This window comes from Choloepus didactylus, chromosome 13 (genome assembly GCF_015220235.1).
Source record: "Choloepus didactylus isolate mChoDid1 chromosome 13, mChoDid1.pri, whole genome shotgun sequence".
NCBI classification, from domain to species: domain Eukaryota; kingdom Metazoa; phylum Chordata; class Mammalia; order Pilosa; family Megalonychidae; genus Choloepus; species Choloepus didactylus.
In genome coordinates, this window is record NC_051319.1 from 52,111,409 (window position 1) to 52,134,223 (window position 22,815).

Consider the following 22,815-nt stretch of genomic DNA (forward strand, 5'->3'; position numbering starts at 1 on the left):
TTTTTAAATGTTATGCCTGGATACACTGACACAACCAGAAATACAAGAATTACATGTGGACCATAATGTTTTATTATCAGCCAAAAAGTTTTAATTTATAAGGAAGTGTAAGATCTATTGGTAAGCATTACAAAAAATTACAAGTTTTCTAAATATATGGGTTCTTAGTGGCCCACAGTCCTTTTCTGCCTTTAACAGGACTCTAACACAATCTAACACAAGAAATGAAACTAAGTTGACCAAGTAGTGCCAGTGAATCTTCTACAGAGAAGAAACTAGCCAATATGGAAGCTGAACTTCCTTGATAAAGGCATGCAGCAAGAGCTCAAAATATGCCATCAGCCTTCATCATTTTTGCTTATCCATTTTTGGTTGAGCATGCTTAGAAAACTAGCAACTCAGCATGTCTAATAAGGCATGGATCCCACTCAAAGCAGTATAATTAACCAAACATGGTGGGCAATGGTGCATTTTGTTGTCTGCTACCACAACCTCAGGCAGAAAGAACAAAATTCACTAACCACTGGAGGGTAAGGGTGAAATATACTGGTGAAATCAAAACAGACATGTGTGCCTTTCTTCCTCTTTGTCCTGAAACCCACGGCAACCTTTGTTGGGAACATCGCTTTGAAATAGCATGGGGAAAAGCACATAGAAGGCCAGCATACCATCACACTATAAGCAATTTATCACAATCACCACCCTGACATGGAGACGGCAGCTGGGGTGGGGGGAGGAATCCCTAAGTCCTTTTCAACTTTTCCATTACATCAGTGAGGAAATCATTTTAAAACACTGATCAATTTACAATGAAATTTTTCAAAAATACAATTTTGAGTAAAGCCAGGCGTATCTTACTGAATATGCACACCAGTTTTCAGTAGTCCCAATTTTCACACTTTAAGGAAATGTTTCCAGACATAAACATTGCTCATCGTTCAAAAACAATATTTAAAAGGAAGGTAAGAGGTTTTCTAGAGAAGCAGTCAGGCATTTCTCTTAAACACAAATGACCAAAATAGTAACATGATATTTAAATGTTAGGTCACATATCTTTCTCCCTCTGGCTCACAACAAAAATGATTTCCATAGTTTTCAGATAGCAGTAAACTCAAAGATTTTTAACCTTAAAAACATACAAGGAGCCCAAGTGTGTTCACCACTATTCACAAAGGATGTGGCTTGTGAGGACTGATCTGCCGTCAGCCTGGGTCTGGTTTCATTGATAGCTGTTCTTTGGCCGTCACCATCATGCCTGTGGCAACACTGATGTTTCTATGACACTGTCACAACCCGTTTCTCGCCGGGGGCAGGTGGCTTAAACACAGTCTAAAGGAAAGTTCTTAAGGGCATGTTGAACCAAGATTCTAGAAAATAATGATTTATCAAGATTTTCATGGTCCTCAAAAAAGGTAACTCAAGATTCTTACAAAGGCTAAATCATAATCAACTTTATTTCTTAACCACTGAGATAAACAGAATTGCAAATCTTCATTCATGACTTAAGATTCACTCCTACAAAAAGGAATTTCGAATAGTAAATTTTAAATTTTCTAAATTAAAAAAAAATTTTCCAAATTAAAAAAATATTTTCCAAATTTAAAAAACAGCTTCATTTTTGAAACACATCTTCAACAAGTGATCAAGATTATTCAAAGTGAACACAACGCACCTCTTTATGCATGGGCAGGCAAGCCAACCAGTCCCTGCCTGATTACTATCCAATACCTACAGCAAATGCAAAGGGATTTATTTTCAGCTATGACCTTTGAAAATAAGAAAAGCTGTTCATGAAGATCAACACCCAAAAACAAAGAGAAAGAGCGGAAGCTGGTAGTTGTTTTCAAGGTAACCTCTGTCCAACCCAATAAATCTGTTTTCTAATCAGCAAATGCAAATACAAATAATGAAATCCCTTTTAAGGAAAACTGGACTTTGCTTCATTATTAACAACTGTCTAAAAACATTCTATGTCATCATTTCACTTTTTTGTCATCTCCCTCAAGGCTTAGAACTCTGTAGCTACATAATACTACATAATACATAATAATAATAGCTAACATTTATTTGGTACTTATGTTATCATGTGTTAGGCACTATTCTAAGCCTATATATATATATATATATACACTATCTCATTTAATCCTCATAGCAAACTATGAAGTAGATACTATTATTATCCCCCTTTCACTGATGACTAAATGGAGGCACAGAGCGGTGAAATACCTTGCCAAAGATCATACATTTTAGTAAATGATGGAGCAGCAAGATAATAATTATTAACATTTCCACAGCACTGAAATTTTGCATGAGTTCTTTCATCCATTCTCTCCTTTGAGCCTCACAACACTGGTGATATTGATACAATAACATTAGCATCAGCTTAATTTTACAAATGGAAAAACTAAGGTTCAAAAACACCAACAAAACACTGACTTTTCTTAGCTGGAAAATGAAGAAGATGGAACAGGAATCCAGATTTTCTGAGTTGATATTCTCTCCTTCTCCCACCACATAGACCATCTTTCTTATTGTAGACACTCAAGATAAGTTTTTTCATCAAGCACTGATTATTTCCAAAGCATAATCCTAGATTTAAGATCCTGATGGTTAAAAAGTACCTAATTCACCTTTGTATTCCCAGCATCAAGTTCAGTGCCTGGCACACAGGAAACTCCTAGTCTGATTATTCCCCAGACACTCCTCTCCACCAAATTCATTTCTCTCTCTAGGCTCATGCTACCTCTCCAACCTGGATAGCTTTCAGAGACACTGCCCATCTTCACAAATCATCATTCTGATGTCAAAGTCTACACAAGTTCACAAATCCTTTCCCCAAAATCTAAAAAAAGATGAAAACTGAAAGTTTTATCTTAAGTTTGATGCCAAAACTCATTTGATGACTATGTTAGCCCACCTCCAAGATGGCTCCCAGCTCCCTGCCTCCTGGTATTCACACACTTGTATAGTTTCCTCCCACACCAAGGGTGGTTGGTATGATTAAGAGAACATGGCAGAAGTAATAGGATTAGGTTATAAAGACTGGGGCTTCCATCTTGGGCTCCCCACCCCCACCCCCTGCCCCTCCCTCTGGGCACACTTGCTCGGGGGGAAACCAGCTGGCATGTTGTGAGGACAATCAGGAGTCTATGGAAAGGTCCACACCGCAAGGAACTGAAGCTTCCTGTCAACAGTCAATGAGGAACTGAGATTTGCCAACATACATATGAGTGGATCTGGCAGCAGATCCTCCAACCCCAGATGACGGCAACCTCAGCCAGAGTTTAACTGCAACCTAATGAGAGACCCTGGGCCAGAACCATCTGGTGAAGTGGTTCCATGGATTCCTGACCTGGAGAAACTGTAGATGATAACAGCTTATTGTTTAAGCTGCTAAGTTTTAGGGGCAATTTGCCATGTAGAAATAGACAACTAATACAGGGACAGAATCTGTTACAACAAATATAAGGCCACTACAGAGTCTCTATTTACCTCAGTTACTGTGAAAATCCAAATACTGTGTTGCAGAAATATTAATGGGCTTGTTTCCTGATGTACCACCACCGACCTGACTGGAGATGTTGCATAATGCATAGTATATCTACCATATTACCTGGAATCTAAAAAACTTTAGATCTTGAAACACAGTTGGCCCCAAGGATTTTATATAAGGCACTGTGAACTTGTATTTGCTTTTTCTAAAACACTTTTCCTGATTAACCCCATCCTGTCATATAAACTAAGAAACATAATTTCTTATCAGAATTTCTGTATCTCTTAGAATCTCCACCACATAACCCAACACTTGATTATAACCTGTCTTATATTATTCTATGCTGTTTATAAATAAATGTCTCTTCACCTAAAGGTTAAACTTTTTATGATCAAGAATCTTGCCTGTATTTCATTATCACCTCTCCCCTCCCCTCTCCCCATTCTACCCCCAGAAACCCTGGATGCTCTAAATAAGCTCTAAACAGATTCTCATAGAATTGAGTTCACAAATCCATTCCTGCAATCACAGATGCATACCTTTGTTCTGGATTGCAAAGACTTTCACAATCAAAAGCTATTTATCTTCAAACAATTGTTCCAGAACATGATGCAAAAACAGTGTCTAAAAGAAAAAGGAGCTGGCTCTCTGAGGAATTCTGGAGAATCTGCACATCCTTCAAGCGCCCTTGTAAACAGCAGGAGAAGCGCGAAATAATCGTTATCAAGGGAAAAGATCTATTAGCCTCAAGATGATTGGTTCATCTGAAACCTTTCAACAAAAGAGCAATTTTACCTTTCTGCTTTCCTCTCTGGGGTATTAAGAAGGGTCACTAATCAGTTTTTAATTTTCTTTCCTGGAGGGATATTCAGAATGGAACTATAGGAACACAGGTTAAAGGCTTTACAAAATAAAGAACAAGGAAAGACTCGTGAGTGATACAAGCTTTAAAACCTTGCACTAAATTAATTACCCTAGACCTCTTCGATAAATAAGCCTTTTTTTAAATATAATAAGTAAGATTCTGAAAAGAAATTCCACATAAGCAATCACCAGTGCAACTGAAGAGCCTATCCCTCATATAACCTAACCAGGGAGATCATAAATCCAAATGCCAAGACTGCAGAAAGTACTCAGGCCTAGAAAGAATTCTGGGGAAGAAAAAAAGAAGAGGAAGAGACAAGTCAAAGGAATGGGAGAAAATATTTGGAAACCATATAGCTGATAAAGATTTAATACCCAGATTATATAATTCCTACAAGTCAATGACAAAAAGACAAAAACCCACGTTAAGAACAGGCAAAGAATTTTAATAAACATTTCTCCAGAAAAGACATACAAATGGCCAATAAGCACATGAAAAGATACTAAACATCATTAGCCACTGGGGAAACATAAATTGAAGATACTTCACATCCACTAGGATGGTGTAGCAGCCCTGGCCTGAACAGAACACACCTGTGGACCTAGGTGCACAGCAGTCTGCATGATCTAGGCAGTTAATGTTTAATGTATCATCTTTGTAAGCCAGTAAAGAGAAAAAGGGTAAAATGTAACTTTAAAATGTGAAACAGGAAGTAAACAGGATGTAAGAAACTCTTGGTCTCACAAAAGAGCAAAATGTATATACCTGCTTCCTGGCTCCCAAGTGTTATCACTCTTGCAGTTATTTACAAAGCCTCCCACCCTTAGGAATGTCTTTGTCTTAAACCTTCATAACTGGCTTGCCGTCCTCTTTTAATCCTGTGGTCAACTTCCCTGCGAATGCGATGCCCGACCAGCCTGAGAGCCATCATGATCTCTTCACTACTTCTCATCCTGTTGGTAAGACCTGAATAAAAGTTTCATGTATCAGAAAATGCCCAGTGTCTCCTTTGGCTGCTGGACTAGCAAAGCCCTCATGGGCTGCAACAGATGGCTATTATTAAAAAAAAAAAAAAAAAAAAAAAAAAGAAAATAACAAGTGCTGGAAAGGATACAGAAAAATAAGAACCTTAGTAAACTCTTGGTAAGAACGTAAAATGATGCAACCACCGTGGAAAACAGTTTAGTGGTCCCTCAAAAAGTTAAACATAGAACTATGACCTGGCAATCTCACTTCTAGGTATATATCCAAAAGAATTGAAAGCAGAGACGTGAACAGATATTTGTACACCAATGTTCAGAGAAGCATCAGTCACAGTAGCCAAAAAGGTAGAAGGGACCCAAAAGACCATCATGAAGGGATAAACGAAATGTGGTATGCACATACAATGGAATATTACTTGGCTTAAAAAGGAATGATGTTCTGATACATACTACTACATGGATTAATTTTGAAGACACTATTTTCAGTGAAATAAGTAAGACCCAAAGGGACAGATGCTGTAAGATCTACTTATATGAAATAGCTAGAATACACAATTTCATAGAGACGGAAGGTAGAGTACAGATTACCAAAGGCAGTGCAGAGGGATATGGGAGCTCATGAACAATGGGTGTAGCGTTTTTGTTTGGGATTATGATAAAGTTCTGGTAATGGATGGTGGAGAGGGTAGCACAAAACTGTGAATGTGATTACTCCTACAGAATGGTAGGCTTGGGAATGGTTGAGAGAGAAGTCTGTGTTATAGATATGTTCCCATAATTTAAAAAAGAAAAAGAGCTACTAAGAGACAATGCAATAAATGCAATACGTGATCCTGAACTAGATCTAATAATGGAGGAGAAAAGACCCAAAAGGACATTATTGGGACATATGAAAAAATTGGAATATAGACTGCAAGCTTTATATCAATGTTAAATTTCTTAAACTTGGTAAGTGTACATAAAGTGGCTACATAAGTGAATATCCTTGTTCTTAGGAAACGTACATGGTAGTATTAAGTGATCAAGAAGCATGATATATACAACCTACTCTCAAATGTTTAGAAGATTAGATAGATTATAGATAGAAAAAAAGAAAGGGAGGGAGGGAAGGGAAGAGGGAGGGAAGGAAGGAAAAAGAAGGGATGGAGAGAGAGAAAGAGCAGGTGTGACAAAATGCTAAAATTTGGTAGATCTGAGTATCTGGGTTGGGGGAAGTTGGAGTTCTCTGTATATTTTGTATCATTTTTGCAACTATCCTGTAAGTTTGAAATTATCTCAAAATAAAAAGTTTTTTTTAAGGTTAAAATTATTTCAAAATAATAAGTCTGATTTTCAATAAATTCTGTTCTTTCTTTATAATCACATCTCAGCTCTTCCTCCCTCCTGTGCTGCAAAGAAACAGGGTGGGCAGAGAGGAGAGGGGATGAGTATGAGAAAAGGACCAGATGGGAAACCAAGAGACAAGGGTTCTGGGCTCTATTGCTGGGCTCTGGCAAATCACTGCTCCTCAATGGGCTCACCTGTAGAATGTGGGGATTGGATTAGATGAGTGCTAATGTCCCTCCCAGGTCTAACTTTCCATTATAAGTGAAATACAGTCTTGTAATTTATGGCATCTTTTCCACACTGTCTCCCTGGTTTTCTGCTGTATTTTCGGTGCACATACTGGGGATAATTAACTGAGGACATATAACCACACAGAAGTTTGGTGCAGAGAATCAGGCAGTTGAATTGGGCAAAAGAATGAGTGGCTGGCAGGAAAAAGCAATGACAAACAGAAACGAGCTCTCCTGAAAGATTCTGTCATGCTATGGCATTATCTAGATTCTACACATTTGAGATTCTCCTCACAAAGGGAGCTACCTGCAGCCTGCATATCTGTTGGGGTTTTTCAAGTGTTTGAATACTATCGACTTTTAAAATGTGCAATCCAGACAAGATTGTAAAGCTTACATTATGCTGGTTTCAATACCACTAAGATTTGCTAAAATTTCCCTCAGCCATAGGTGATTTTAGTCAAATTCCATTAAGCCACAGCTGTTCCCTAGGCTTAAACCTGCAATCTTGCCAGGAATCACGGAAGTTCAGGGTGAAAGGAAGTCACAGGGGTAGCAGGGGAAGGAAGGGGTGTGTGTTACGAAGTGTTCTTCTAACTACATTATTATTCCTAGGAGGAAAATATGTCACATTACAATGCTCAGGATAAATCTCCAGCATTTCGCAATATGTTTCAAGGTAAAAGATGAAAACTATATACATATTTGACCAATGATAATTTTTCTAACATGCTATATCTTCAGCTATCAAAATTACCGAAGAGTTTATTCATAAAATAAACACAAACACTTCTTTATACCCTGCACCAAGTGATTTTCAGAAAGAGCCTGCAAGAATCAAAGGCAAATCCTTTAGAGAACATCAACAGCGATACTCAAAGCTTGTACAGAAAAATTTTCGGAAATACTCAAGCACAGTTTCAAGTCACAAAAGCAACAGTGGCAGCATGACTAACACAATCCTTCAATCAGCCTTTCAACAAATATATCATGAGCACCTCTTCTAGGCTCTTGAAGATTCAACAGTGGGTTAAAAGGACAATATCACTGCCCCCAGGAAACTCATAGGAAATTGTTCTCAAAATATTAAATGTCAATGTTTTTAACTAGGCGTGTTTTCTCTGATGAATTATACAGACCTGGAGATCAACAGAATAGAATTGAGAGTCTAGATATAAACATTCACAATTATGGTCAACTGATTTTTTATAAGGCTACCAAGACAATTCAATGGGAAAACAGTCTTTTCAACAAACGGTGCTGGGAAAACTAGATAACTACATGCAAAAGAACAAAGAATGGATCATAAACTAAAAACTCTTAAAAGAAAACACAGGAGTAAAACTTCATGACATTGTTAGCAGTGGTTTCTTAGATATATACCACAAATGCACAAGTCACAAAATAAAAACAAAAAACAAACAAACCAGGTAAGTTGGACTTTGTCAAAATTTTAAATTTTTGCACTTCAATGGACACCATCAAGAAAGTGAAAATATGACCCATAAAATGGGAGAAAATATTTACAAATTAAAAAATCTGATAAGGAACTTGTATCCAGAATATATAAAAACTCTTACAAGTCAATAATAAAAAGACAAATAACCCAATTTAAAAGTGGGCAAAGGATCTGAATAGGCATTCTTCCAAAAAAGATACAGGAATGGCCAATAAGCACATGAAAAGATGCTTGATATCATTAGTCATAATGGAAATGCAAATCAAAACCACAATGGGATACCACTTCTTACTCACTAGTATAGTTATAATAAAAAAGAGAGATTATAATGACTGTTGATGAGAATGTAGAGAAATTAGTACCCTTATAAAATTGCTGGTGGGGATGTAAAATGATTCAGCCACTTTGGAAAAAAAGTTGGCATTTCCTCATACTGTTAAACATAAGAGTTACCTCGAGACCCAGCAACTGCAACACTAGGTAATATATCCACAGGAAATCAAAACTTACATTCACATAAAAATTTCTACACGAATCTTCATAGGAGCATTATTCATAATATCGAAAAAGTGGAAACAACCCAAATGAACAACTGATTAATAGGTAAAATATGTAATATGCATACAACGGAATATTATTCAACAATAAAAAGGGATGAAATACTGATATGTGCTACACTGTGAATGAACCCGGAAAACATTACACTACGTGAAGGAAGTCAGTCACAAAAGACTACATATTACATGAGTTCATTTATATAAAAAGTCCAGAATAAGCTACTCTATAAAGACAGAAAGATTAGTGATTGCCTAGGGCTCGAGAAGTTGGAGGGAAATGGAGAGGGACTGTTCACGAGTACAAGGCTTCTTTTTCAGGCGATGAAAATGTTCTAAAATTGCCTTTGGTGATGGATGCACAAGTCTGTGAGTATACTAAAAACTACTGAATCATACACTTTTAATGACTGAATTGTGTAGTATATGAATTATATCTCAATAAAGCCTTTTTTTAGAAATTAAATAAACATGAAATTGAGGAGTCAAGCAGGTACACTACTTACACAGGGAACCTAGAAAGGAAGAGAGGAGAGCCCTCTATTTTCTTTCTCAAATTTATTAACTTATGTCAATACGGAGGTACACTTTCTTATTCAGATTAATTCAGTCAACATTCATTCATTGATACCTACTGCTCCTAAGGAACTGGGCTTGACCAGGGATCCCATAAAAAAAGTCCTAGCCCCTCCCTCAAGGCATTCCATCTATAATACAGCAGCTACCCCTCATTCAGAACAGAGCTCAGAATTTCTTAAAGAGTATCCCAGGCTATGAAAGAGGACACGGTGGAGAGCTTTACCCTAGTTTTACAAATGAGGAAACAGATTCAAAGCAGGTAAGTGACTTGGCCAAGTTCATACCTCTAACAAATGGAAGGAAGACTTGAAGCCAGATTCATCTATGACCAAGGCCCCTGCCCTCTCCTTGGCACTGCATCCCTCCAGGGTGAGGTGGGTAAGAAAGTACAGAGACCTCTGCCATGAAATACAGGCTTGATAAAGGGCAGAAACAGGCCTCTCTGGCTCTCCACCACGGGGACATCAGAAAACACCTGAGTGAGAGGGAATGTGGAGAATTCAAAAGCTAAGAAGCAGCTCAGTTTGGCTAGAGCAAGTGACAGGTATGAGGAAGTGGTGGGAGACAGAAGATCAGAAAGGAGGTAGGGGCTAACTATGAAGGGCCATGAACACCACACTAAGGAGTCTGAACCTGATGAGCCACTGAAGCTTTCTGGGCAAGGGTCAGAAGATTAATGCTAGAGGCAGAGCAGTGGTTTCTGGACAGGTTATGGCACCTACCTAGTTGAGAACTGAGAGGGGGATGAATGAGGACAGTAGCAATGAGGACAGAGAAGAAACCAATTTGAAGATTTAGGAGGTGGGAGTTTCAAGACCTGGAAGAATGTAGAAAGTCAAGGAGAGTGCAAGCACCAGGAGTCTGGCCAACAGCACCTAGGACACCCCGCCTTTCCTTCCCAACTGAGCCCTTCTCCCAAGCAGCCATTTGCCTCAGGGAAACAGATTCCATCCCCACCAGCTCCAGAGAGAATCCGGTTGCACCAAAGGTGATACCATTCCTCTCTGGCTCAAGAATGGCCACAAGACTCATTCTGGCTAAAAGACACAAGGGAAAGTCTTATGGAGGCTCAAGGGAAAAGTTTCTTTCCTCCTAAAAAAGAAGCAATCTCTATTCTTCTCTCACAGGCTGCCACAAATAAATATCATCTCCAGAACCATTTAATCATCTGCTATGGCTTAAGGATCACACTGACTCCCAAGATGGCAAAGCAAGGAAGAGATGGAGGGATGCTGGGGCCTTGAAGTCATCAACTTACCATGAACCTCTTCTCTGTCCTCCTGGATTTCCTGGTAGGTGAGCTAATATACTTCTTTATTTTGAGGCAGTTGCTATGGGATCTCTGTAACTGGGAACCAAAGCATCTTAACTGACAGAGACCACATTAACCAAAATTGGGAGCTCAAGAAGAGAAGCCAGTCCAGGGAATAGGAGAAATGGGGGCAGGCGGGATGCCACAGAGTTAGTGATGATAGCCTCAGGCATCTAGCATAACATCCAGTAGGCTGCCAAAAACACGTCTGAACTGGTGGTATGAATGTGGAGTTTCAGCATCCCAATGGTAGCGGAGGTAATGTAGATGCAGATACTAGTAGATGCAGCAGGTAGATGCTGATACTGGTCACCAGGGCTGCCCACTTCTAACAGTCACTCACACCCCTCAGAGTGCCAGCCACCATGGGCAGAGGTTAGCTAAACCAAACTAGAATTCAGAAATAAATGTATTGGCAAATAATATATTACACATACTATCAGCCATCATTTATTGAGCACCTTCCACCCCTGTATGCCTAAAGTTCTTTCTACGAATTCTCACAATCATCCTATGAGGCAGGTGTTGCACCTCTCATTTACAGATGAGGAAACTGAGGCTGCCTCAAAGAGGAGTCACTGATTCAATCACAAGCCAGTAACAATGTGGCAGGGCCAGGATTTGAACACAGATCAGGGAGAGGAAGAAGGTAATGACCAAAAGTGGCCACACAGCATCCCAGATAAGAGTTTGGCTCCCATGTGAAGTATGAGGGCCTGGACTAAGTCATTAGCAGTGAAAAAGGTGGATAAAATCCAGTTTTGACCAGTGACAATTAAGGAAGCAGAGGCTCTAAGTCTACTTCTCCAATACCACTCTGAATGAAGAGCAAGGCAGAACTGGAATCGTTAAAAAACTTAAATGGTCTTACGTGGACTAGCTCAGGAACCTGACCCTTCCTCCTACCACTGATTGTATGGAAAACTATTCTAAATAAAGCACTTTCTAACCAACTTTTGAAACACATCCTCCACAAAGTTGGGAACTCGGTGCATTGCTAACTGTGCTTTCTCATGTGCTCAGAACTGGTCGTTTCTAAACAATATGCTGCTGCATTGAGTTCCCTCTTCAGTTTCGGTCTGCTGGTTCCTCCCCTGCCCTCTGACCTCTGGGTTATTGTCCGTGTGGCTAGCACTCGGCTCCTCTCCATTTTCTTTGCCTGCCACAATCTCTCGTTCCAACTTCCTTTTGACACGTCCACTTGAAAACAAACTTCTGACATGTTGAGAAGCCACTGCCTGGCCCTTTCAAGTCCTCAGTGATTATTATGAGAGTCTCTGGAAGAACCATTTCAGCCTTTGGGGATGTTCTTAGCAAGAGTGTTCAATTACGGAGAAAAGGATTAACAATAGGTAGCACTAAGGAAGAGTGGCTGTTTTGCTTTAAAAAAAAAAAAAAGGAAATAGATACAGGGATACGATCCACATTTTTGAGAATGGTACAGACTCTGCAAATTGTAGGTACAGGCTTTCTGAGTCTCAAACCAAACTGACTGGTTCCTGACCTTAACACACCGATTCCGGGCCTATGACATGTGATAACAGATGCCTGGTTAATGTTAATATATGAAACTCAGAAACAAAACTCATGACCCAGAAGCAAATGGCAGTTACTCATTACAGCTGGAAGGAGAATGATCCCAAGCATCAAGGATGAGCCTGACATGTGCCAAAGCAGGCAGCCTCAGAGAGGGGCACAGCAAATCTGATCTCGGGCTTGTCATTTTATAATAGGCCTGAAGACAAAAATATACTTTGTATCGGAATGAAAACTTACAAACTTGTTCATAAACACCAAACATTAACCTTTTGGTACTGTCTCTTTCATTAAGACTTAGAACACTTTCAGGTGAGGTTTATGCAGCTTCAAGAGTGAAATGGGTGGTATAGCAAGATTATAAATCACACTCATGGTTGGTGATTGTATAAACCCAGACTGAAATCAACTAACACTGTTCTCAGACAGTTAAAAGAATGAAAAACCAGGAAAACAAACAAAATTAAAGTGTGAGGATCCATTATCCATTCTTGAAATACGCCCTTCTTCCAAAAACCTCAACTTGGAAGGGGAAAGTTGTATTTGAAAAGAGAGAGAGAGCATGACTTAATAGTTACCCCTAGAGTACAAATCAATGGTGTGATGTGTGTTTTCTGAAAGTTACTAATCAGCTCTTCAATGTGCTGCAGGCACTCAGTACACTGCACCATCTCATTTTCTACCCATTATCAATACAAAAATTAGAGAATCTTGGCAACTGGTTCTCACAATAAGATCAGCTTTATTCCAGGGTTTCTTCCAGTAAAAATAAAATGGCAAAGGATCCTTATCGTCCCTAAAATTTTCAATATGGCCTATTCCTACTGTAACACTTCATTCATTCCCCTATTCAGATTTTTTTAATAAGCATGTATTATATGAGGAGTGCAACTGTAGGTGCTGGGGATCACAAGTAGGGACTCACAGGCTGCTGGAGAAGACAAGACACATCCAGAGATAATATTTGCAAAGTGGTAAGTGCTGTTAACAGGGATGTGTGCAAGGTGTGCACAAGAGCTTAACTCGACCTCAGCAAAATGGGTTGAAGGCTTTCTAGCAGAGGCCACACCTGATTCAATCTTAAAGGACAGTTCAAATGAGCTTAGGGAAAGGCAAAAGTGTACACCATCCAGGAGGAATCCCATGCACAAAATCACAAAAGTCTGATATGTCTGGGAAAATGTGAGCAGTTCTGCATGGCCAGAGAGCAAGTCATTTGGGAGCCAGGGGCTAGATCAGATAGGGTGCTAAGTAGACAGGAAGGAGCCACTAACAGAGGGGGAGGATGGGGAAAAGGAGGAGAAAGAATAAAGTTAACATTTGCTGAGTGCCTACCAGATGCAGGCAAACTGATATATGAAGTGAGCAATATTATCTGTTACCATTTTACAGACGAAAAAACTAAGATTAAGAGGAGCTACGTATCTTTCTAAAGGCCCCATGGCTAGTGAGGAATTAAGTGGAGCCAAGATTTAAACCCAGGTGGTCTGACTCCAGAGCTAATGCTTTCGATCATTTATTGTATTGCTCCCAGAATAAGAATATTAAGCAAGGTAAAGACACAGATACCATATTGTTTTCACTGGCATATAAGGCACACTACTCCTTCCTCCAAAAGAAAAAAAAAGGGGGGTGGGGATCCCAAAATTACCTGTACCAGTGCAGAATACTGAGCACCAGAGACTAAACAATAAAGGAAGTTAGTATCTTCCATGGCAGTGGTTCTCAGCCAGGGATGATTCAGCTGATCAGGGGACATCTGACTGAAAAATGGCTGAAGACATTTTTGGTTGTCACATTTAGGAGAGGGCTGCCATTGGCATCTCGTGGGGAAGACCAGGGATACTGCTAACTGTCTTGCATCAACAGGACAGCCTCCACAACAAAGAATTGTCTGCTCTGTGGGATACAAGTGACACAAACCCATCAAAGAAGATATGAATTTCCCAACTTGTTTGTAACTATGTCCATATGGTTAATCAAAAGTAGGGTCTGGACTAGCACAGCAACACAGGAGGTGGTTTTTTTGTTTGTTTGTTTGTTTTCACACAAAAACAAACTGGATCGTCTCAGACCACCAAAGTAAAGAACCTGAAGGAATCATGTTGTAGCACAGACCTTCCAAGAAACATGTCACCTCCTTTGCTTTAATCCTACAAGGAAGGACGATTTATAGTTGTCACAGAGGTTTTTGTTGTTGTTTTTGTTGAATTTTCACCAACATTTTATTCATTAGAGAATTTACTCAAAGAGTAACAAAATTTAGCATCTCTAGTTACATGAGCTTTATTTAGAAAGTGAATATATTATCTATAATTTAGAGTATCAAAGTATATGTGCAAAAAGTTGAATGCAAGCATTTTATATTCTGTATTACATGTCACATTAAAAGTTTTATACATGGAAAAAAAAAAAAAAAAAGTAGGGTCTGGGCTTGTGTCCCTACAATTTAAATTTAACTGTATCACCACCCATGCTCAAAAGCAACAAAAGCACTGCATTAGTTCAAGTTTAGTTCAAGCTTCACATTATAGAATTCAAGAACAAACATAGTAACTGGGCCACAAAGTGTAATCCTATATCGACCAAGAAAATTATAAGCAACTAGAGGACAACAACAAGCTGCTCAAGATAACAATGTTTTCCTCATAAAACTGTTTTTAAGTCACTTTCAAGCTATGGGTGATTAACAGTATTTTTAATAATTTTTTCATCACATTTGAGTTACAGAAATCTGGGTGCAGTGGAGGAGGGGAAATGTTCTATTCTAGTCCCATCTAATTTACTAACTGACCAAGACCCACAGCCATTCTTACCTAAGAGAAATGGTGGTGTGACTGCTTGCTTCAACTTATGTTTACAAGGTCCCTGCATACCTTGTGTGGTTAATACCAGGTAGTTAGATATCTACTTGATATAATTTGTGAAGAACAATCGCTTTTCGCTTACTTCCAATTTTAGACATTTTTTTCCAGTCCAAATTGCATGAAAACTATAATTCTTGAGAGGTGAGATGAATATATTAAGTCCTCACCTTATAATTGTTTTTTTAATTCATTATTAAGTTGCTGATCAAAGCATCAAAACTGACTCATGATATTCCCTCACAAACCTCAGGGTGACTAGGAGGTAACTTCATTTAAAAGTTAATGGAGTTTATATCTTGCAGCCATATTCATTTCACTAATTTAGTCAAATATATCTAGCGGAAAATGAATACTTCATGCTTATATCACTACTTACAGGACTAAAGGCTCACTGAAATGAAAATACTAGTCTATTTCATATTTGTAGCAACAATTTTGGGGACTAAATTTATAATCAAGCCTTATGATATTTTCCCCCTGAGAATATTTTATTTATCAAACAATAACCTCTAACAGTAGTATGAGCTACATTCAAATTTTGCTTCCAAAGAGAAAAGAAAAGCTCTCTACCTACCCCAGCATAGAGAACTACAAAAGACAAAAGTTTCCCTCAACAAACATTACTCAAAAAACTAAGAAACCTACCATAGCAGAAATCCTTACTGGAATAAATAATAGAGATAGCAGTAGAAAACAATCAATTAATAAGCTATTGTGGGGCTCAACAGGCAACTAATAGCTTTCAGCTTATATAAACTTGGGTTTTTAAATCTTGGATAGGGCTCAAACTACAAACTGCACAGAGAAAGACTTCCTGCTTGTCAAGGTGAGGTTACCCCTAAAGTACTTCTAAAGGGCTATGGAACTAAACAGTGAAGAATGCAAATCTCTACATAACATTAACATGGTGTTCCGGTTTGCTAATGCCGCCATTAAGCAAAACACCAGAAATGGATTGACTTTTATAAAGGGGGTTTATTTGGTTACAAAGTTACAGTGTTAAGGCCATAAAGTATCCAAGGTAAGGCATCAACAATAGGGTACCTTTACTGAAGAATGGTCATTGGTGTCCGGAAAACCTCTGTTAGCTCGGAAGGCATGTGGCTGGCGTCCGCTTGCTCCCAGGTTGCATTTCAAAATGGCATTCTCCAAAATGTTGCTCTTGGGGCATTTAGTCCTCTCTTAGCTGTAGCTCCGTTTGAAAACATCACTCTCAGTTGCTCCGAGTTCCTTCTGTTTGTCAGCTTTTTATATGGCTCCAGTGATTTAATTCAGATCCACCCTGAATGGGTGAGGTAACACCTCAATGGAAATTATCCAATCAGAGATCTTGTGTACAGCTGATGGAGCCACATCTCCATGGAAACACTCAATCCAAGAATTACAATCTAATCAACACTAATACATCTGCCCCCACAAGATTGCAACAAAGAACATGGTGTTTTGGGGGACATAATACACCCAAACTGGCACACATGGATACAAAGATGCTACATTTTGTTTTTCTGTTTTTTTAAAAAAAAAAAACAATATTATTTTCCATTTAAATTCTACTCATCTTAACACGTAAGATGTATAACAATGGTCTTCAAGCTAAAATAATTTCCATGGAAACACATTTTTAATTTTTTTTAAAGTAAATAAAAAACTTTGATCTAGGTTGCAAAAAATCATTTTAGATCTAACTTTCTGATCTTTAATTCAGTATTTAAATCCAAATAATGGTTTTCAAAATGGTACACAGAAAAAACACTTAGCCGTGCTTCTCTTAATATTCTTCTACTTTAATTTACCCCTAGTAATCATCTTCTAACTCCCAATGCATTGTTATAAGTAATACGAGCAAATTCTTAAGTAACAGTTAAGAATCAGTAAAATTTCTTCTACTGAGGATAAAATATGTGAATAATGTTAACACATAATTAGCTGTCTTCATTTAAGACAGAATAGAGAAAAAAGTCATCTCAAAATAAATGTTAGAAAATACTTTAAAAAATAAAATACAGAGATTTTTCTATTTTAATTTCAGGGAGAAAATGGGCTAATCTTGATGTTGCAAAGTTAACTTTGAATTCAATTAGTGATAATCAAAATTTTCAAGTCTACTATGGGGGAGCACCACAATAGTAGTTTTTGGCTATTAACAATGAATTAATTGTTTACTATTTCATTTACGAACTAAAGTAAAAGTTAATTTTTATCTAATTAAATGCAATATACATTAATTGTACCTATAGACCTTAATATAGGATAAAAGTTTGGGAAAAAATTAAAGAAAATGCCAAGTATGTACAGAAAGAACAATAATATACCTTTTTATTCAATGTTTGAATACCATTTACATGAGATATGCTTTTTCATATATTATACCATTTATAGATACGTTTAATTTAGTATGTACCACAAGTAGATAGGCGCTTAAAAACATATTTTATGGTAGCATAATAGTTATAGATAACGCTGTTAACTTCAGCAGACAACATTTGTGTCACACATATGGCCATCAAAATAATTGTGGCATGCTTTTGAGACACTAAAACAGGCCAAGCCTGTAGCAAAGTGATTATTTCCAACAAAAGTCCGCTTAAGTGATTGTTTAGCTATATGGCATATCTCCAAAATAACAGTATTATAAAGTTGTTATTGTCTTTGAATCACTCACCAATTTTCAACCTATTTATAAAACAAGAGATAAACACCATGGGGTTTGAAAAATAATTACAGATCAAGATTTTTGATTCATGTTTCTTAGACAAAATTATTCCATTTGATCCCAAGCCTTGGCTGCTCTCTTGACAGAATAACGTGCATGCTCCATAGCTGACAAGGGCCTGGCTTTCATGATTAAATAGGAAGCTCACACTCCAGATAACTAGATTTTGCACTTCAGAAAGATCTTTGTTGTTTTAGTTACGGATCTTCAGTCATCTTCTTCTAACATATCTGCCCCCAAACCAATGAATATCTATGCATCATCAAAAATTTAAGATGTCTTCATGACTTTTGCCTATTTTATTCACACAGCACCCCAAAGAATGTTACAACATCTTGTAAAGTAAGCTCTTTCCTGATTTCATTTTTGGGAGGATGCTTTCTTTTGGAACATAAAGAAAAGCTGAAAATATAAAATGAACACCCTCCACAAAAAGAATCTGTTTTGTTGGCCTTACAAGGAAACACGAAATGAGACTCTGATTTACTTATGCATATTATACTAACTAGGGAAACAACAGTCAAACGAATTTCCCTGAAGGAAAGGATTCACTTAATCTACTAGCTTTAACTGACAATTTTTGTTTGCCCTTTCTCCTGCACGAGAAATACACCTATGACATTAGAATACACCAATAGTGCTAACATCAAAGCTAGAGCATGTAGGCAAGCAGTTACTCTAGTGTTCACAAAGGTATGTGACAGTGGTATCTATTCACGAATTCACCCATGGAAAAGTCCAGGGCCTACCTACCTCATTAGGATAACTTGTGAAATGACAAGACCAAAAAAGGATACTTAGCAACCTGAACCTGATTTCTCAGACGGCCAGCTCTATCAGAGGGCAGCGGTTTCCCTTCACCGAACTCAGCTGCTGAGTTATCTAAAATGCTTCCGTAATTGAAAACTGAAGGAGAAAGGGGAACACCACAACAAACGCTCGGGATTCCTATCACCCCTAGATCACATTGTTGCCAGAGGCAAGGAAGCGCGCAGGCGCGTCTATCAGGTTGTCAACTATAAACTCAAGCGCTTACTAAAATTAAGGAAGTGTATCTCCGCAAGCTCCCACAGCCTCTTTGTTTGGATTCGCTAGGTTAATGGTAGTAGTAGTATTTTAATGGCCTACAAACAGAAGCAGAGTTATTACTGAGTCACTTTGGGGGAAGTTTACTTAACAAGGATATAAAACCAGTTAGTTTGTGGAAAAGGAAACTATTTTCAGCCCAAACTTAGCACTACCCAACTATAAACCGAGAAAACACAAACACAACAACCCAATAAGCGTGCTTCAGCGAGAGAACTAGTTTATTTCCCCAATGACACCATCAAGAAAAATGCATCCAACAAAGCCAAGGGAAATCAAGCCTTCACAACTGGGGTGGTGAGAGCATGTATACTCAGTTCTGCACTTCTTTTGTTAGTTGTGGGACTGGATGGGCTTAGACGCTTTTGGAGGGAACGGGTGTTGGAAAGAGTTTTAGTCTCTCCTCTCTGCTGCAGGACCGTGGGGCTTGCAGCTCAGAGTTGGTGCGCGGAGTAACCCTCGAAACGTCAAACTTACTTTCCTTTATGAAGGATCACACAGTTAACCCACGGCGACGCGTCCACTCGCCACCTGCCCATAGGGGGCCGCCGCCTCTCCTTCCCGCAGCGCAGAGACGCAGTCGTCTGCCCCATGCGGTGACAGCCCTCAGACAAAGCCGCAGACCCCCGACCCAGGCCGGCTTGCGACCCCCGGAACGCGCCCCCAGCCAGTGCCTACCTTGATGCCCTGCTGCTGGGTGGTGAGGGTTAACTTGGATTCATCCAGGAGCAAAACTTCACAGTAAAATTCTTCCGGAACAGCGCAGAAACAGCCCATGTCTGCTGTTACCGTCTCCCGTCAAGAGAGAAAGCTGCGACCGAAGCTCCGAACTGCCCGCTTCCCTCAAGCGCGACGCATTAATTTATGGTCCGCGCCGTGGCCAGAGGAAGAGGAGTAGCTCCCGGCGGGGTCCGGGTCCGAGCCGCCCCGGCACGGCAGGGAAGCAAGAAAAGGGACAAGCTTGGGAGAGTCACAGCCCGGCAGTCTGCGGAGAAGCGCCGGCGGAACTGGGCGCAGAGGGCGGCGGCGCGTCCCCGCGCATCCTGCGGCTCGGGCTTCCCCGAAGGCGGGGGCGCAGCAGCCCCTCCCGCCGTCCTGGGGAAGACAAAAGTCGCCTGGCAGTGGGAACAAGAGGCAAGAAAAGAAGAGGGGCGAGAGCTCGAGGGCCTCCCCGCTGTTGGAAACCCCTCGGAGCTCTGCAGCCCCCTCCACAGGCGCCCTCCCGGAACGCGGACGCGGCCCTCCGTCCTCCCCTCCGCCTCCTGAGTCCTCAGAGGGCGCGCATTGCCAGCTCCGACCCCGCCCCGTAGCCCCCGGCCTAGCCCGCCGAATGGGGAGGGGTCGGCTTTTGTGTCAGAAGTACCTACGACGCTCCAGGCAGGGGCTCAGGGGCAGGAACGAGAGTCGTCACGCAGTCCGCTAACCCCCCGGACTCACTGGTAGTGAGAAACCGGAGGAGGGCGTGGAACGGCACGGTGCTCCTTACCCAGACCTGCGAGGGGAAGTCAGCTCGTCGCGGGGCGCGGCTCCTGTCTAGGGGCCCCCGAGCTCATCGCGGGAGGCTGTGTAAGTCCAAGTTCAAGCTCTCCCTCAGGGAATACCCTGCTGCGGCGGCGGAGTGCTGCTTCTCAAGGAGATTCGGAGAAGCCAGGGGTAGGAGAACCTGCGAGTGGGCGGAGAAACGGGCGCCCGGGCTGGGAACGCGGCTGGCCCGCGGGCTGGCCGGCAAGGGTGCGCCAGGGTGTGCCAGGGCGCGCCAGGCCGTGGCGGCTCCGAGGAAAGTTCTCTAGGCGGCGCGAGGGGGTTGCGCCCTGGGCAAGAGCAGACCAGGTGCGGCAGGGCTGGGCCAGGCCCGGGCGTCTGCAAAAATCCCTGGAGGGAACCCCGGGCTGGATGGATCGGGTAGGGGGCGCCGCTTCTGGGCAGAGTCTCAACTGGGGGCGGAGGGCGGAGCCGAGGTGGTCCAAGTGGAGAGGTGCTGGCAGGTCCGAGTGGGGAACTGCGTGCTATCCTGGAGCCACGCGGCTGTACCGGGTTTGGGCCCTGCGCGCTGTTTCCGTTTCCCCGGGAGACCGGGAAGCTGGCTCCGGGAAGGCAGGCACCGGGAAGCTGGCTCCGGGAAGGCAGGGAGCCGTCTTGCTTGGACTCCGGCGTTCAGCGATCCCTGTCCCCTCCCTGTCCCACGCCCTCTGAGCCGCCGGCAACGTCCACAAACGGCGGGCACAATACCTCTTAGGCTGCAGTGACCCCTGGTGGGTTCTTGTGTCCGTGCACAGGGAACTGAGGCCGAGCTGTGGATAAGGCAGAGAGCCTCGCTAGCCTTCGGAGCAGGTGCAATCCGTGCTCTCTAGCTGTGAACCAGCAGGAAGCTGACGAGTCGCAGTTACAGGAATCACAAGAAGACAAGGGCAGGTTTGACAGTAAGCCTTCCAGAAGACTCTACTTTATATTGAGTATTAGAAAGCAAGAGCTTTGACATCAGATGTGGTTTTGAGTTCCCTCTTCTATTACTTATTTGCTGAATAGCGAAAGCTCAAAACATTGCTTAAAACCTTGGACGTTAGCACCTTAAAAAAAAAAAAAAGAAAAAAAAAAAGAAAACTGGCTTCCATAGCACTCTGGAAAGTTTACTTCCATAGTGATTTCCCAAAAGGACCTTTTGTAAGAAGCCTCACTCCCTGCTTCCCCTGCCCCATCTAAACAGTAGATCTGCACAAACGGTAAAGTGTGAAATAAACTTGCCATGCTTGCATGAACTTTATTAAAGCTGTGAATCCCACCACTATTTTTCTTCCAAGCTTTCTGTAAAATTGGAACTGGTTTTGAATTTCTAATCAAATTGTGCATCCAGCTTTGGGTTTTATTGTCAGAGTTTTTCACAGCTCTTTATGGCATGGGCTGACACTTTATTATTCTGAATTTTAGCTTCTCTTTTTGTGGAGTCTTTTCTTTTATGTAAAAATGTAATGTTCCTGACACCAATTACCAAATATTATTGAAAGATTTCATGACAGATTTCCATACTTTACCACAATATCAAATAAGAGGCATCTACCCTTGCAAAAACAAAGAAGTTCTAAGCATCATCATTTGTTTCCCACCTTTTGTGTTTTGCTACTACCTGTTTTATGGTCCTTTGTTTTGCTATTTTTAGCTCCATACTTCTTACAAGGAAAGGTATAAAGTCATGAAGTCATGTACATAAAACAGCCCTGAGTAAGGCATTTTCATTTCTTCATCTGGGACTGGAAAAAGAAAAATATCTGTTTAACATGAAATTAGAACTACCTATAGATAATTGGAGGGTCCCACAGTTTTTTGTTTGTTTTTTTTTTTTTTTTAGCAGCTTTATTGAACTAACTGGCATCCAAGAAACTGCTAAATTTAAAGTGTACAATTTGATAAGTTTTGACATTTGTATACACCCATAAAATGATCACCACAATCAAGATAGTGAACGTATCCATCACCCCCAAAATATTCTTCTAGCGCCTTTGTAATCTTTTGCTCCCTCCCCCCGAACTCACTAATCTGCTTTCTGTCACTAAATGATCTGCATTTTCTAGAGTTGTGTATAAATGGAATTATACAGTGTGAGCTTTTTTGGGTGAGGAGAGAGGGGGAGGTCTGGAGTCTTTCAATATAATTATTTTGAGATTCAACTTTTGTGTATCCATAGTGGATTCCTTTGTATTGCTCAGTAGTATTCCATCATATGTATATACCATAGTTACTTTACCATTCATTTGGGTTGTGTGTTGGTCTGAAGCTATATGTACCCCCAGAAAAAGATGTTCTTAAATCTAATTCAT

The 22,815-nt window shown here is 40.5% G+C and overlaps 2 protein-coding genes across 2 annotated transcripts in view; one reads left to right on the plus strand and one right to left on the minus strand.

The window, feature by feature from the left end:
* EPB41L4A (erythrocyte membrane protein band 4.1 like 4A) overlaps positions 1–21,129 on the minus strand; it is a 295,867-nt gene extending 274,738 nt beyond the window's left edge. The window contains 2 exon segments of the mRNA XM_037801670.1: positions 19,682–20,098; positions 20,367–21,129. Coding sequence (XP_037657598.1) covers positions 19,682–19,780 — 99 coding nt within the window. The 5' untranslated portion in view covers positions 19,781–20,098; positions 20,367–21,129.
* Positions 19,868–22,298, plus strand: LOC119507694. The gene is given in 3 exon segments (XM_037800895.1): positions 19,868–20,248; positions 20,326–20,601; positions 20,603–22,298. Coding segments are annotated over 3 exon segments (1,251 nt in total). The 3' UTR covers positions 21,197–22,298.
* Positions 22,299–22,815: the final 517 nt, after the last annotated feature.